The sequence below is a fragment of the Mirounga angustirostris genome, unplaced genomic scaffold (assembly GCF_029215605.1).
Source record: "Mirounga angustirostris isolate CCGP_5_RB_7025 unplaced genomic scaffold, mMirAng1.0.hap1 SCAF_1, whole genome shotgun sequence".
Lineage (NCBI taxonomy): Eukaryota > Metazoa > Chordata > Mammalia > Carnivora > Phocidae > Mirounga > Mirounga angustirostris.
The window spans coordinates 44,979,213-44,993,904 of record NW_026991709.1 but is presented as its reverse complement, the minus strand read 5'-3'; the positions used below and the strand labels follow the sequence as shown (position 1 = coordinate 44,993,904).

At 36.3% G+C, this 14,692-nt stretch overlaps 1 protein-coding gene across 18 annotated transcripts in view; it reads right to left on the bottom strand.

The window, feature by feature from the left end:
- The window catches only part of ARL6 (ADP ribosylation factor like GTPase 6), a 44,969-nt gene extending 30,500 nt beyond the window's left edge, over positions 1–14,469 (bottom strand). For 4 of the 18 annotated variants that reach the window (XR_010408012.1, XR_008504983.2, XM_054504132.2 and 1 more), the window contains exons 1-5: positions 12,677–12,803; positions 12,116–12,208; positions 10,985–11,134; positions 3,421–3,482; positions 2,911–2,979 (exon numbers count right to left, since the gene is read on the bottom strand). Coding sequence is in view for 16 of the 18 variants with exons in the window: in XM_054504132.2 (XP_054360107.1) it covers positions 2,911–2,979; positions 3,421–3,482; positions 10,985–11,134; positions 12,116–12,172 (338 nt within the window). In the remaining 2 variants the exon portion in view is untranslated. Of the gene's footprint in view, positions 1–2,910; positions 2,980–3,420; positions 3,483–10,053; positions 10,092–10,984; positions 11,135–12,115; positions 12,648–12,676; positions 12,804–13,652; positions 13,738–13,810 lie in introns of those variants that run through there. The other 14 variants (XM_064580442.1, XM_064580481.1, XM_064580485.1 and 11 more) reach the window with 14 other exon arrangements.
- Positions 14,470–14,692: the final 223 nt, after the last annotated feature.

The following is a 14,692-nucleotide window of genomic DNA, read 5'->3' as shown; positions in this document are numbered from 1 at the left end:
GGTATCTTAAGACTTGTAATTAGGAATAAAATTTCTAGAAATACATACAAAATTTAAAGTTTTAGATAAACATTGACAAACTGTATTCCAGAAATACTTTATCAATTTATACTACTACCAGTATTTTTCCCACCTTTCCAGCATGGCTCTTAACATTCTTTTCCATTCTAACAGCATAGTATTTTACACTGTATTTCATTAATTGCTAGCAAAGTTCAATATGTTTGCATATATTTATTGGACACTTTACCTTTTTTTGTGAATCACTTATTCCAGTCATAAATTAAGATTTTAAAAGTTCAATATCATTAAAAAATAAAAGTTCAATATCATTAGCAATCACATGAGCATAAAAATAAAATAACTTTTGAGTACCATTTTCTCCTATCATTTAAAAAAAATGAACATAGGTTATCACTAGTCATACATTACTAGTAGCCATGGAAATTGATAAGATTGGAAAATATCTACCAACAGTTTTAAAAATGTTAAATCTCTTGGAGCCAGTAATTTTATTTCTGGAATTTATTCTAAGGAAACATGATCTATGACAAAGATTTATGCAGCAAGATGTGCTAACTGAAGGATTGTTTATAATCTTCAAAAACTGAGAATAGCTTTTATGTCCAAAAATAGAATGATTACAAAATAGGCATAGGCATGTGAGAAAAAAAAAACAAAACAGCCAGTCATTAGTTATATTCTTTGGATGTTTTTCCTGATTTATTCTTATCACTGAATATTAACTGAAAAAGCAGGATAAAAAACTCTATATGGTACATAATTTAGAAGACTCCTTTCTCAACTATGTAGAGTATACATTTTATATTTCAAGAAAGAAGAAAAACAAAAAAGATTAACAATGGTAAATTTATTAGTAGTGAGATTTAGAGAAAATTTTTTTATATTCTTTTCTATATTTTCCAAATATTAAAAAATGTGTACTCCTTATATTTTATACTTTATTACTTTCATATTATAAATATGCAATAATTATACAATAATCAATGTTACAAAATCAAATAAATGACAAAGTAAACTTCCCTTATAATCTTATTGTTCCAAAACAAATACTATTAATGATTTGGTGCACGTGCTACTAAATTTTTTTCCTTCTCTATATATACTAAGCACATATTTTTGTTAAGAGTAGTATTTTTCTTCTTATAATTGAGATATCATTATAAACAGTGTTCAACACATATTCTTCTATGTTTAACTTTGTCCACCAGTGCTAGTCTAGGATACTTTTCAAGAAACAAAATGATGGCTAGAGAGCATGAACATTTTTCATTTTAAAAGATATTGATAAATTTCCCTGAAAAAGATGTTACATTCCCACCATAAGAGTGACTTATTTTGCCACAGTAGACTTAATCTTTTTAACCTCTTTCAGTCTAATAGATTAAGATGTACTTGTTCTTTCATAATTAGAAAAATATAGATACAGGATATAAATTTACTATTATTGTAGACTTCTCCACAGTAACCCTATTCACTATTCAACCTACAATTTAGCTATAGTGTTCCTAATTAACTTCTTCCAAAAAGATTTTGAAGAAAAAGGAATTAAAAGCAGAAACATTTCCTTTTATAGAAACTATTTTCTATGTATTTTTGTTATCTGTAATTAAAATAAATGTTATTTTTGAAATAGTAGCTAAAATAAATACATTTTAAAAATTCTTTTTTTGGAGGAAGAATAAAAAAATCCTACACTGAAAACTCAGGTTTCCTAAAAAAACAAAAAAAAACCTAAAAAAGCCAAAAAACAACTCACATTTCCCCAGAGAATTTAATGCAAGCTACCATAAACATGCCACTTTCCCTTTACCAAACTGACTCTGAAATCTGAAGAACAAAATCTTTTCTCTGTACCTCAGCGGTCCTCTGGATCTGTATGATTTAAATATGACTTCAATCTATTAAAGCACTCATTGAAAAGAGTATCTGAAAAAAATCTCCTTTGGCTCTAATCTGAGGAATACAATGTTTGTTCCCACATTAGCAGGAAAGAATAAAAATTAAAATCTGATCTGGGCAATCATCTCATAATCATTCCAAGGCAAGAGTTCATAATGACAAAAGGGCATTTAGTCAAGGGATACTGGTTATAAGTTTCAGACTCCAAAAGTAAGTTACATTGCTTTTACAGGAAGGAGTCCTAGCAATATGAACAGTTAATGAATTCATTTTACTACCTCATGCAAATCCTGAGACGGCATAATAATTTGGGTTCTAGTAACTTAACAGTTCTTAATCTGAAGTAATTAGTGAGCACTTTATTTGCATATGCTGACAAATATCTTGTTTAGAATTGCTTGTAGAACAAATGGATCGACTGTTTAAGTTAGTACTGTTATTTTAACTAAATTTATTCAATAAATATTTACCGATCTATATGTCTAGCATCATACTTGGCCTTGAAGAAATAACCTGAATAAGAAATAATCCTTGCTCTTGAGCAGTTCACACCCTTATTAGAGAGGCAGCTATGGCACATGACTTTAAGACATAACAAGTATGGTAAAGTACTGTGTGAACACTGGGGACAGAATAACTGGGCAAAAATGGTGAAATTTGACAGAGGAGGTGACTTCTGAGTTAACTTTAAAGCATGACTATATTAACTTTAAACTGCAACTAAATAGAACAGGGCATTAAAAACAGAGAGAAAAGCATATGCAAAGATCCAAGGTCACGGAGGACCTGAAGCATTTGAGAAATAATATGAAGTATGATTATACTTTTTCATTAGAAAACATTTTCATTTTTTCATTAGAACATGTGCTTAAATTATATGAAAAATAAATATTGCAACCTAGCCCACGTAATCCTTTGGATTTATTTGTTAAGCATTATTATTAAAATATACTCATCTAGTTAACCAACATTTATAAACATACTTACTTATAATAGTGTTCCCAGAGATTTCTGTATCTTCCTTGACCTGACATGTCAAACACTGTAAAAGACAAACTACAGAAAACAAAGCAAAACAAAACCAAACACCAAAACAAAAAAACCATGACTACATTATAAGATACTAACTCAAGGTGTTACTTTTACTTAAAAATTTAAATTGTTTTCAAAGAAACCACCCTTGAATATACAATATTCAACTTGAGCCAATTTTCAAGTACAAGTCCCATAAATTAAATTTTTTAATATAAATATGATTTTGTAATGAATAACATATAAAAAAAAGATGTTTTCCTTCTAGTGAGATTATCGGAGTTTATCTAAAGTCTAAATTCTGAAAAACAATCCAGGGGTAGTGGTACAAATAATTTACCATCTCTATGGACTTCTGAAACAACAAATTTCTTTTTCTAAGAGTAGAACGAATGACTAGGTCAATCTGATATTATCACTTCTCACCCACAACTTCTTAGTCAAAAGTATAATAAAATGAATTACCTGGACGATTTGAATTTCTCTATGCTGAATCCTATGGTTGGAACTATATCTTGTGATTGAGCCTTCAAGAGAAAAGACAAATTGAGAAATCTGCAATTACCAAAGATGAATTTTTCCTCAGGTTAAAAAAAAGCATCCACGTTTCCAATTCTAAAATTTGTCACTACGGAGATGACAGAATTAAGCAAAATTATAATTTTTGCAGTGGGATCACCGTGTGTGAATTCTTTACAGAAGTTTAAGGTTTACTAATTATGAATCTGTATAACGTGTATATCTTAATTCACATTTTGTGGCTTGCTACAAGTAACCATAGCTGTAAAGTGGTTTGATGAGTCATTCTGAGTTCACATACAGGACTTCATGATCTTTCACCACATACTTATTGAGTTTATATATGCTACTGGGGACTGTTCTCATGTCTAGATGGTGAATATACATGGTCGCTGCTTTCATGGAGCTTATTACCTAGAGAAAGTAAACATCAATAACCAAGTAAACTACAAGTGAACACAATTTCAGGAAGTGGTAAGTACAGTGAAAGGTGATTTGGAGATGGGAGGCAATGGGGGAGGAGGGTTGGTATGGGGCATGGAAAAAGGATGCTGAGAAAAAGCCTCTCTGAGGAGGTAACATTGGACCCAAGAGTGAATATCAAAAAGGAGAAAAGCTATGACTAGATCTCGGCAAAAACATTCCAGTCAAAAGAATTAGCCAGTGCAATGACCCCAAGGCAAGCAGGGACTTGCCACTCAGGAAAAGTATAAGGCCTGTATGTCTAAAATGTACTGAGTAAGGCAGAGAGCTATATGTAACAAAGAGCTGTAGAGCCTTGAAGGCCATGGTAGGGAATTCTGTGTGGATAACAGATTACAAGGGGCAAGAGTACAGCAGGAGACCTGTTAGCAAGTCCCATAGGCAATTAAAATGCCTTAAGCTGACAAGTCATCAAATGCCTCCTAACACTTTCACCATCAAAAACCATTCTTCCGTTTGAATAAAAAACACCATCTACTTTCTGATAACCTATGAGTTATTCTTGACTCCTCGTTTTCTTACATTTTTTATAAACCATTCTCAAATTGGTCCTATCTCACTAACTTAGTTCAGGCCCTTAACATTTCTTGCTTTGATGTAGTACAAAAGCCTTCTAATTACTCCTAACTGTTAATGTGCCACCTTAGACTAGTTACTCAACTTCTCCAAACCTTAGTTTTCTCAAATGTGAAATCTATTATTATCTTTAACTTGTAAAGTTATCGTGAGAATTAAATGAGTTAATGAATGCAAAATACTCAACACTGTGCCTGGTCCATAGGAAATACTCAGCAACTACTCAACAAATATCATAAGTATACTTTCTTCTTTTTTTTTTTTTAGTGTTAAATGTTTTAAATTTTATGAATTTTAAACACATATAAAATTCAAGTATTCACTCTGGCATTTCTGTTTTAGCATCAATATACAGAAGAAATATCTCAGTGCTGTCATTTGCTTTGGTTTTGCACCTATTAATATTGAGAATGTGATTTGGTCTCTTTGTAATACATTTCTTATTGATTTCCATTCTTCTCATTATAACAGCCACTTAACTGACCACCATTCTGGTCTCTCTTATCTTTCTTTTTTTTTTTTAATTTTATTATGTTATGTTAATCACCATACATTATATCATTAGTTTTTGATGTAGTGTTCCATGAGTCATTGTTTGCATATAACACTCAGTGCTCCATGCAGAACGTGCCCTCTTTAATACCCATCACCAGGCCCCCATCCCCCCACCCCCCTCTCCTCTAGAACCCTCAGTTTGTTTCTCAGAGTCCATAGTCTCTCATGGTTCGTCTCCCCCTCCGATTTCCCCTCCTTCATTTTTCCCTTCCTGCTATCTTCTTCTTTTTTTTTTTTAACATATAATGTATTATTTGTTTCAGAGGTACTATACTTTCAATGATTTCAGTCTCTTTCCAATTTTCTCCATACAGCCACAGTGTAACTTAAAAAACAACAAACAAAAAAAACCTTTAGTTCATCATGTTGCTTTTGTGTGAAAACAGGAGAAGGTAAATTGTTGCCCCACACCATTATGTTCAATTTGGTAGTCCACTTCTGGAAATTTAAAATTCAAATGAAAAGACAGAAGCCGAAAAGTCACTGGAGCTTAGTCACCTTAGTAGTAACGTAGTAGTGAAAAGGCCTCCTTAGAGATGTCTGGTTTTGCCTTTCTAAAGTTTGTTTATTCAGCTTTTCTTTCCATCCTATTGAGCTGCCTATATTCTTCCAAAAATATCTTTCTGTTTATGTTAGAATTTATTTCCTGCCATTCAGATTCCTGCCTCAGTCCTTAGGGTTTCTTCATTGCACAACAAACTTTGGAATAAAGAGTTTCCTTACTTTTGTTGTCCCAAAATATTCCATGGTTTTGACTTTTTATTTTGATCACAATCATGATAAAATCATCAGCTATTACTATTAGGAAAAAATACCAGTAATAAAGTGAGAAAATTAAACGTCTAAAGAAATCTCAGAAAATATACCTCAAAATAGTAGCCCTGTCTTCACTGAACTGTAATTAGAACATTTGCCTGGCCTCTCCGCAATCACCCAGCTTCTTCACAAACTCTTTTTGTTTCCAGAGCTTCTCTTTTATATCTTGCTGTTTTACTTAACAAGGATAAAATTAATCAACTTTCTTTTCTTCCCATCACTTTTTTTTTAAGGAGGGAGAGAGAGAGAGAGAGAGAGAGAGTACATACGAGTGGGAGGAGGGGCAGAGGGAAAGGGAGAGAATCTCAAGCAAACTCCATGATGTAGTCTCACAACCCCAAGAGCATGACTGAGCCAAAATTAAGAGGCAGACACTTAACCGACTGAGCCACACAGGCACCCCTCTTTCCGTTACTTCTAAAGTTCTCATGGAACCTAATTAGAAAGAAGAAACTCCACAAATTAATCAGGATAAAACAAGATATGTGAGCTCGTGCTTCTACTTCAAGTGGGATTTATTTTCCTCTAAAGAATTCCAAAGATTATCTCCGACATTAATCTTCTCTGCTCTGTCTAGGAACAAATACATTTGGTCATTCTCTGAATTGGTCAGGGAATGGTACAAACCAAGCAAAGAGTATAGGAATTATTACCTAAGTGGAATAGCCTATCTGAGATAGCCCAAGGATAGACTAACATCAACAAGAATAGAACAGGAGTTCTAAGAGAACATCCTATTTGGTTAGTTTCATTAAGTCTGCTAAAAATTAAATCCTTGGTGCTATCAATCATCATTCCCTGCCCAAAAATGAAAATTAAAAAATTCCCCATCAGTCCATCCCAAAATACACTTATATACCAGACAATAGTATAGGTATTTAGGATTTAGGGTTGAATAATATCAGATCTATGCTCTTAAGTAATTTAAATTTATAATGAGGAAAAATTTAATAAATAAGCTACCAATTAAATATGCAAGATAATGTCAGATTGTTTTATTTTTTATTTTTAAGATTTTTTTTTTTTTAATTTATTTGATAGAGAGAGACACAGCGAGAGAGGGAACACAAGCAGGGGGAGTGGGAGAGGGAGAAGCAGGCTCCCCACTGAGGAGGGAGCCTGATGTGGGGCTCGATCCCAGTACTCTGGGATCATGACCTGAGCCGAAGGCAGACACTTAACGACTGAGCCACCCAGGCGCCCCTCAGATTGTTTTAAATAACATAAATCTGGATGATGTGGTAGTATGATAGGATTTCCACTGGCAAACGGGGGGTAATGGAAATTGGGGAAAAAAAGGTACTTATAGGGTGCATCTCTAAGAAAATACACTTAAGACCAGATTCTTGAGTGATCAGGTTAAAATGCCTCCCCACCATTATGCATCAGTTTAGAAAACACCAGCATCCTCAATACATTGACAATAAATAAGCATTAGGATAGCTTAAAGCCAGTTTGGGTCCAAAAGTATCTAGTTATCTAGAAACTGATTTTATCCACAAAAAATAAGAGACATAACTATAAAATGAGATTTGCAAATTTTTTGCACTGTAGATTTCTATAATTCACTTAATTCATTAAAAATAATGTTTCTAATAGTGGATGTAGGCTCACAAAAGATTTCTTTGGTTCAGATAAATGGAGGAAACAAGTGTTTTATATATACCTGTGACACAGAGGTTTTGAGGTCTTTAAGAAATTCTATTTCAAGTGGTCTTTTGGCTATAAGCACCAAATTAAAAAAAAAAAAAGCAGAGCAACTTACTGTGTTCTCAGGATCTAGAGGTCAATTGTTCTGTGGAGACAGGATAGTTGCCTAAAGATTAAGTCTCAGGAAGTGGTGTCAGAAAGTAGGTGATCCCCTTAAAATAGCCCTATAGCAAGTTGAGGCTAGTTCCATAATTCACAAGAGATAACAGAGACAGAGATGTTGGAAAGCACTGGAAGATTAATTAAAAAACCTTAGTTATTGGCTGTGTACCCAGGTTTTCCTGGGGGCTTTCCCTGACTAATGTGGTGTTAAACAGGGTTAATATGTCACAAGACCAGTCTGAAATGGGGGTTATAGAGTATTTTAAGATCACAGATGGAGCACATGATGTCTCCTCTTCCTGCCCCAAATCTCTAGAAATGACAGAAGAAATTATGAAAAAAAAATCCCTAAGTAGGTTAAAAAATAAAAATACATCCTTGTTCAGGGAAGAAAGCTGTTCCCATTCATATCAAAGATTATTCCTATGGTAATAACTATGTCTTGGAAGATCACTATACTGTTGGGAATGATGGAAGGAGACTGTAAATTCTTTTTTGTTTTTTGAATATTATTTCTGCCAATTTTGAGTACAGCAGACATTGGTGGACTGGTCCATTTTGTGGCTATATATATTTTTTTAACAGAAGGAGAGGTAAGGGAGGGGCAGAGGGAGAGGGAGAGAGGGAATCCCAAGCAGGCTCCACACTCAGCATGGAGCCTGACATGGAGCTCAATTCCAGGACCCTGAGATCATGACCTGAGCAGATATCAAGAGTTGGATGCTTAACTGACTGAGCCACCTAGGCGCCCCCATTTTGTGGCTATTAATGGTGGCTCTGGTTTCAGTTATTTTGTACTTATTGGAGACTAGCTTTTTTTAAGATTTTATTTACTTATTTGAGAGAGGGAGAAAAAGAGAGAGAGAGAGAGGAGGGGGAGAGGGAGAGGGAGAGAATCTGGAGCAGACTCCACGCTGAGCTCAGAGCCTGACACTGGGCTCAATCCCATGACCCTGAAATCATGACCTGAGCTGAAATCAAGCATCAAGACACAACCCACAGCCACCTAGGCGTCCCAAGACTAGTTTTACCGAAAAAAAATTTTTACCTTTGAGGCAATCCTTGATGTGGAGAAAAATGTAAACACCTCTGACAGAATAGGCCCTTACCGAAAAAAAATTCCTTATAATCTTCCTTACTGCTGATAGCTTTACCTACAGAAGTATAGGTCACCAGTCACTGAGTTTCTTAAGCATTAGCCCAGCCTATCTGCTGATAGCTGATCCACAGTACTGATTATGGGCCAAGGCACAATTGGGTATGGTTCTACTTTTAACATATACTCACTGTTCTCTAAGATCAATTCTGGACCCCACCCAACTGGGTAGGATGCTTTATCTCCCTCTGAAAGACTGATAAAGAAATTTCTTGTAATCACCTAGGTCAGGAGATAGACTCTAATGTATGTGGGCTTCTTTTAACCTTTTTCCCCTATCTTCACATATAGAGAAAACTTCATTAAATGATACTCCATATTTCTCTATCTCACCTTCTCCAATTTATTCCTCTCTATGGCTAATTACTCCTCTGACTGCTCAGTTTGTGAAACAGAACTGAGCATTCTTGGTTCTGCCTCTCTCTACTCTCTCATTTGAATGCTCCATGCCTATCACAAGAATGCACTCTCATCTGATCTTAGCCATGCAATGAACCTAGAAGAGTAGGATCTTTCCCGGAGGAGGAAACCCCGAAATTTTGGGAGGCAAATCTCAATACAATAGAGTGTTAGCAACTCCTCTGGAGAGACCTAACCTTGCCCTCCAAAATTAAATAAAGCTGATATTTTTTATCTTTGCCTGACTTCAGAATGTATACCTCAGCTGGGGAACTCCTTAAAACACCTAAATTGCCTTCCAAATCCATCTTCAGTTTTTTATCCTGGCTGCCTCACACTAACTCCCACCTGAAAATACACCAGCAGTTAGTTGTTCTTATGTGGTAAACTCATCTATGTAGAAGGGAATAATGACCAGAAAAAAAGAAATACTGTTGGTTTTTTTTTTTTTTTTTTTGTATTCCAAAGTAATCTCCAACTAAACAGAAGTAAAACTGAAGCTGCTACAAAAGAAAACGGAGTAGTAAGGGTGCTTATTCAGCCCAACCTGAAACACTGGAGGCAACTACCATATTTAGGAGCAATATTTCCCATTCTCTAGCCATTTAGTCATTAAGAGTAACAGCTTCTTAGTTTTTGCCCTATCTTTATGCAGTCTATATTAGTCTTTCACTCTACAGTTTTCATTAATTCACTAATGGCTTTTACCTAAATAAGTGTATTTACAACTGTAAATGTTAGTTGTCTATCCAATATCCATTTTCCTCTTCTTCCATACTTACAGGACTCCTATTATTTTTGGAAGCAGCAGTATGCCCTGCTTTAAAAAAAAAAAAAAAAAAAATCCAACTTCATTTACAGATAGGGGTAGCCAATGAGATACAAGTAAGGAATCATTTGATGCTTCTGGGTAAGTTCTTTAAAGAGAGCTTATTTAGCAAGAGGGCCTATTCTTTTGCCTTGTTCTTTTCTCCTCCCTGTGACTTAGAATACAGTTAACCAAGGTGACCATGCGGAGATCTTGAAGATGAAAAAAGGCACTTAGAATAGCAGAACAGGAAGATGGAAGATGCCTGGATGTCTCATGACTGACCACATAGCTGCACCACCAGCCCTGGAATACCTCCCCTGGACTTATTTAGATGACAGAAAAAGAAGCTTCTATCTTATTTAGTCCACTGTTATGTGGATTTTCTTTATATGTAGCAAAACCTAACTTTTATGTACCATGTGTTGAATGTGCTAGCTTTATATTTTTCAGTTATTAAAATTATATGTTCATATACTTATTACTTAAATGACTTAAAGTCATTCTGCTTACTACTACTGATACGCATACCACACTCCTGGGAAACTGTCTTAATTATCCATTGAACCCATAAAAATGATTCACCATTCCCTTTGTTTCTCTTGTAAAGAGGGAGCCAAAAAGAAGGCAATGATACCTAAAAGTAAACTTGGCAAATTTGTGAGGATCTTTTAAGAAAAAAAGACATTTGGAAAATATTCCAGCTTAAATAATCAAGACTCACCTATACATCTACATAAAATACACTGCAAATTATGCCCGACTGACATTTATTACTTTAAGATACTACAAGGTTAAAAGGATTTCATAACATGATTATATGAAGTAATATGGCAAACAAAATAATTCTGCATGTTAACTTTCTCTAGTAGAAAATACGTAAAGCATCTAACAAAGATACTTACATTTGAAGGTTTAAGTTTGTTAATGATTGTTGTTTTGCCGCTATTATCCAGACCAAGGCACAAAACATGAACCTCCTTCTTCTTTAAGCCAAGCAAGCCTGAAAGTCTGTCTAGCAATCCCATAATGTGATTCAAATATTTACAAACCAGCTGCAAGTTAAAAGTAAAAAAAGATATATCAATCATTACAGGCAACTTAGGTATGGAAAATATGAACATGTGCATCAAAAAAATTAATAATTTAAAGACACAATCATAAAAACCATGTCAAGTAGCTTTGTATTTAGGAAACAAAGTTTAAGCTGATTAGCACAAAGGAGCCTTATCTGAAATGCAGATTGGCAGCTTATAACCCTAGGCAACACAAAGAACAATGCCCTTGAAATAGCTGTATATTTCTTCTGGTAAATTACAATATTTAAGAAGAAAATGTGGTTAAACTCAGTATTATGTAGAGTCTGCCACCTGTGATCTTGAAAGTATCTGCAGCCTTTCTAGAAATCTGGAACAATGTATGGCAAAGGAGTTCATGTAGAGCCTAATGCCGAAGCTCAGAAAGTAGAAGGCAGGTCAGAAATGAGAAAAACTGAGATTTGGGCTACACTATTTGAGCCACTGGCTAAATCGTTTTCTGAAGCCAGCCCCATTGTTGTATTATCCAATAATCTGAAGGAATAACTATTAAATTCACTGTTTTTGTTTGTTTGCTTGATTATATCCAGTTTAGGTTGCATTTTCTATCAAGAGGAACAAAGAATACTAACAGATATATTTAATATATAATATACTGCTATACATATTGCTTGCTCATAACCTGCTATGAACTTTCCAAATGAAACTTTCCAAAGGTACTCCCCTTGGGTCCATCACTCCCCAAAATGTTATCATGGGAGAAGAGAGATATCCCTGTTGCCAGCCCTCAACTGCTGCAGGGACTGCTATAGGAGTAACTACAATCTGCCTAAGTCCCAAATATTTCCTATTACTCTCCTGACCATCCTTTTCAAAGTTCTCTAAATACTCATCTCATTTAATTGATTTATTCTCATCTCCATCTAAAGTTCCAGGAGCCTGTCATCCCCCAACTCCTCGAGTATTTTTTATCCCACACTATCCTAGGTAAGGCCATACCTTGAAGAATGTGAAGCTGCAGCAACTTAAATGATGAGGTTTCCAAGACAACTGCATCAAAAGGAGGCTGCATCATCGATTTTGCTTAGGCCCCTTGGGGGATCATACCGACAGAAATTTCAAAACCAAATTTCAATGATGTGCAGAAAGGAGCAAGCACGGTGCCCCACCAGAGCATGGGGCCTATAAGAGACCACAGTTGTCTTATCCAAAGATTGGGTTTGATTTCTGGTACTCCATTTGTGCCACTTTTCTCCTTGTGTTGGAGACTCAAATCTCACTCAATCCATTCCTTTAAATCTCAGCTTAAGGAACATTTGTACAATCTACTTTAAGTTAGCCTTCTGATATCATGAAACAATTCACACAGACCATTTTAATTCAAAGTAGATTTGCTATTCTCACTTTGTTATTTATTGTACTAAACATATTGATAAAAAGACAGTATCTTACCCCTGAAGCAAAATACATTATATGTTAATTTAAAAAAAAGACAATATCTTGTTTTCCATTTTCCAATCAATTTTGAACAGATTTTAAAAAAATATGACGACTTCTCACCTCATCATCCTCTGGGCATCCACTATAAAGCATCGATTGTCAAAAACTTGATACTTGAATATTCATTTTCCAAAGAATCCTGGATTGTGATTTTCCAACCCTTTTTCATGGATTATTAAAACTAATGCTTGTTAATAAAATATTTTGGGACATACAATGTAGAAGTCAGTTGTTTTAAAAGATGTAATTATAGCCTTATGCATGCATGTTTCTATTTCTTAGTAATCATACATTTCTGTAAGTTTACTTTTTCCATGTATGAAAGAAGGAAAGATAACAATTTAAGCCACTCATCATTTACTTACCATGCCCTATGTGCACAGTGGGAGATAAAGTTTTCTGTAGCTCCCTATGCCTAAAGCCATGATTCTCAACTTTGGCTGCACACTGGAATTAACTACTAAATTAGTATTTCTGGTGATGGGATTAGGGCATCCGCATTTTAAAAAGCTATACAGTGTTTCTGATGTACAGTTCCTATTGAGAACTGCTGGCTTTCAGAATAAAGTCCAAATGTTCACGCGTAGCTAATTTTAAGATCCAGTCTGGCTCTGATCTACCTTTCCAGTTTCTTATCTTACTGTTTTACTGCGCACCAGCCAATCAAACTCTCTTGGTTGTTATCTGAGAAACTGCTTTCTAAAGGATTACTTGTTGCCAGGAAAGTCTTGAGGAATTAGGATATTATCCACAGCAAACAGCTTGGAAGGTAGTAAGCCGCAGATCGTGGTGGGGCAGAGAAAAACACCATGAATGGTACTTTGTAAACGTAAAAAAAAAAAAAAAAAAAGTTCCTAGAGTGAATTATAGCCTACTTTTAGTACTTCAAACATTTTTATTCGGCTTTCAGTTTCTGAGGATGAAATTTCAATTACATTTCCCACACACCAAATAAAAACACAAAACTGGTCGATGATAAAACCAACCAACCAAACTCGCCCAAAACCATGAGTCTCCTGGGACCCCTAGTACTCACCGCATAAATCCTTTCCTTTTCCACTTCTTACACTTTAGAAACAACGGTACGGAGTAAAAACCTTAAGAAAGAGTAAAGAGCAATTCTAAAACGCGACGGGAGTGGTGTTGGTGGCGGCGGCGCTGGCTACAAACATGGGGGGGGGGTGGCGGAGATACCTGGTCTTTGAAGTTAGTTCTGCGGGCCCAGGGGCTGAAGAGGAACAGGAATGGACCACTCACTCACTCGTATACGTCTCTGGAATAAATATCGGGCGTCTCTCAGCCTTAGTCTCTATGCCTCCATTGTAGGAATCCCTGCTCCTGAGCAAAGCCGTATCTACAAGTTGGGTGAACTGGTTGCCTGCGCCTCAGCCGAAGCATCAGTGGCTGGGCAGGCGCCTAGGCGCGTGGCGTTCCCTTGGCAACCGGACGTCCTTCCGGTCCCGAAGCCACGCCTCCTTGGAGGTCTTAGGAAGTAGCCTTGGTACTCTTGTTTATGGGATTGAAGAGCTCCCGAGAATGCCAGAGGCACACCGAGGAGTATTAAAGGTGTGAAGACGGGTGGCGGGGTGAACGGCCGCCTTCCTGCGAGAAGCAGTGTTGTCTCCGATGGAGCATGATGGGAGTTGTAGGCGTGCGCAGAGCCTGGTGGGAAATGCTTGGCGTAGCGTTTGCGCGTGCGCTTCTTTCCGCCACGGTCTCTCCCAGCCTCTCGGGAGCATATCAGCAATTCCAGCACGCCGGGGTGGGCGCTCCGTGTGGATCCCAGAGGGACGTGGAACCTCTGCGTCTTTACCGGGCACGCGCGCAGCGTGTTTCAACGGCCGAAGAAGACAGCTGTGCCCTCTCTGTCAAGGCATGCGCCAGAGTTTCTGCGCTGCCTCTCCCACGGAGGCTTTCCGGTCTCTTACGGGCCTCAGACCCTGGAGTCCTGAAGTAAAACTGTTAATGTAGGTAGGGAGAGGAGATAAAACCGGTGTGAAAAGTCGGAAGCGTGACTCGGCGGAGGAAGTATGCCTGTACTCTGGCGTCTTAGCTGTCTGATCTGAAGAGATTTCC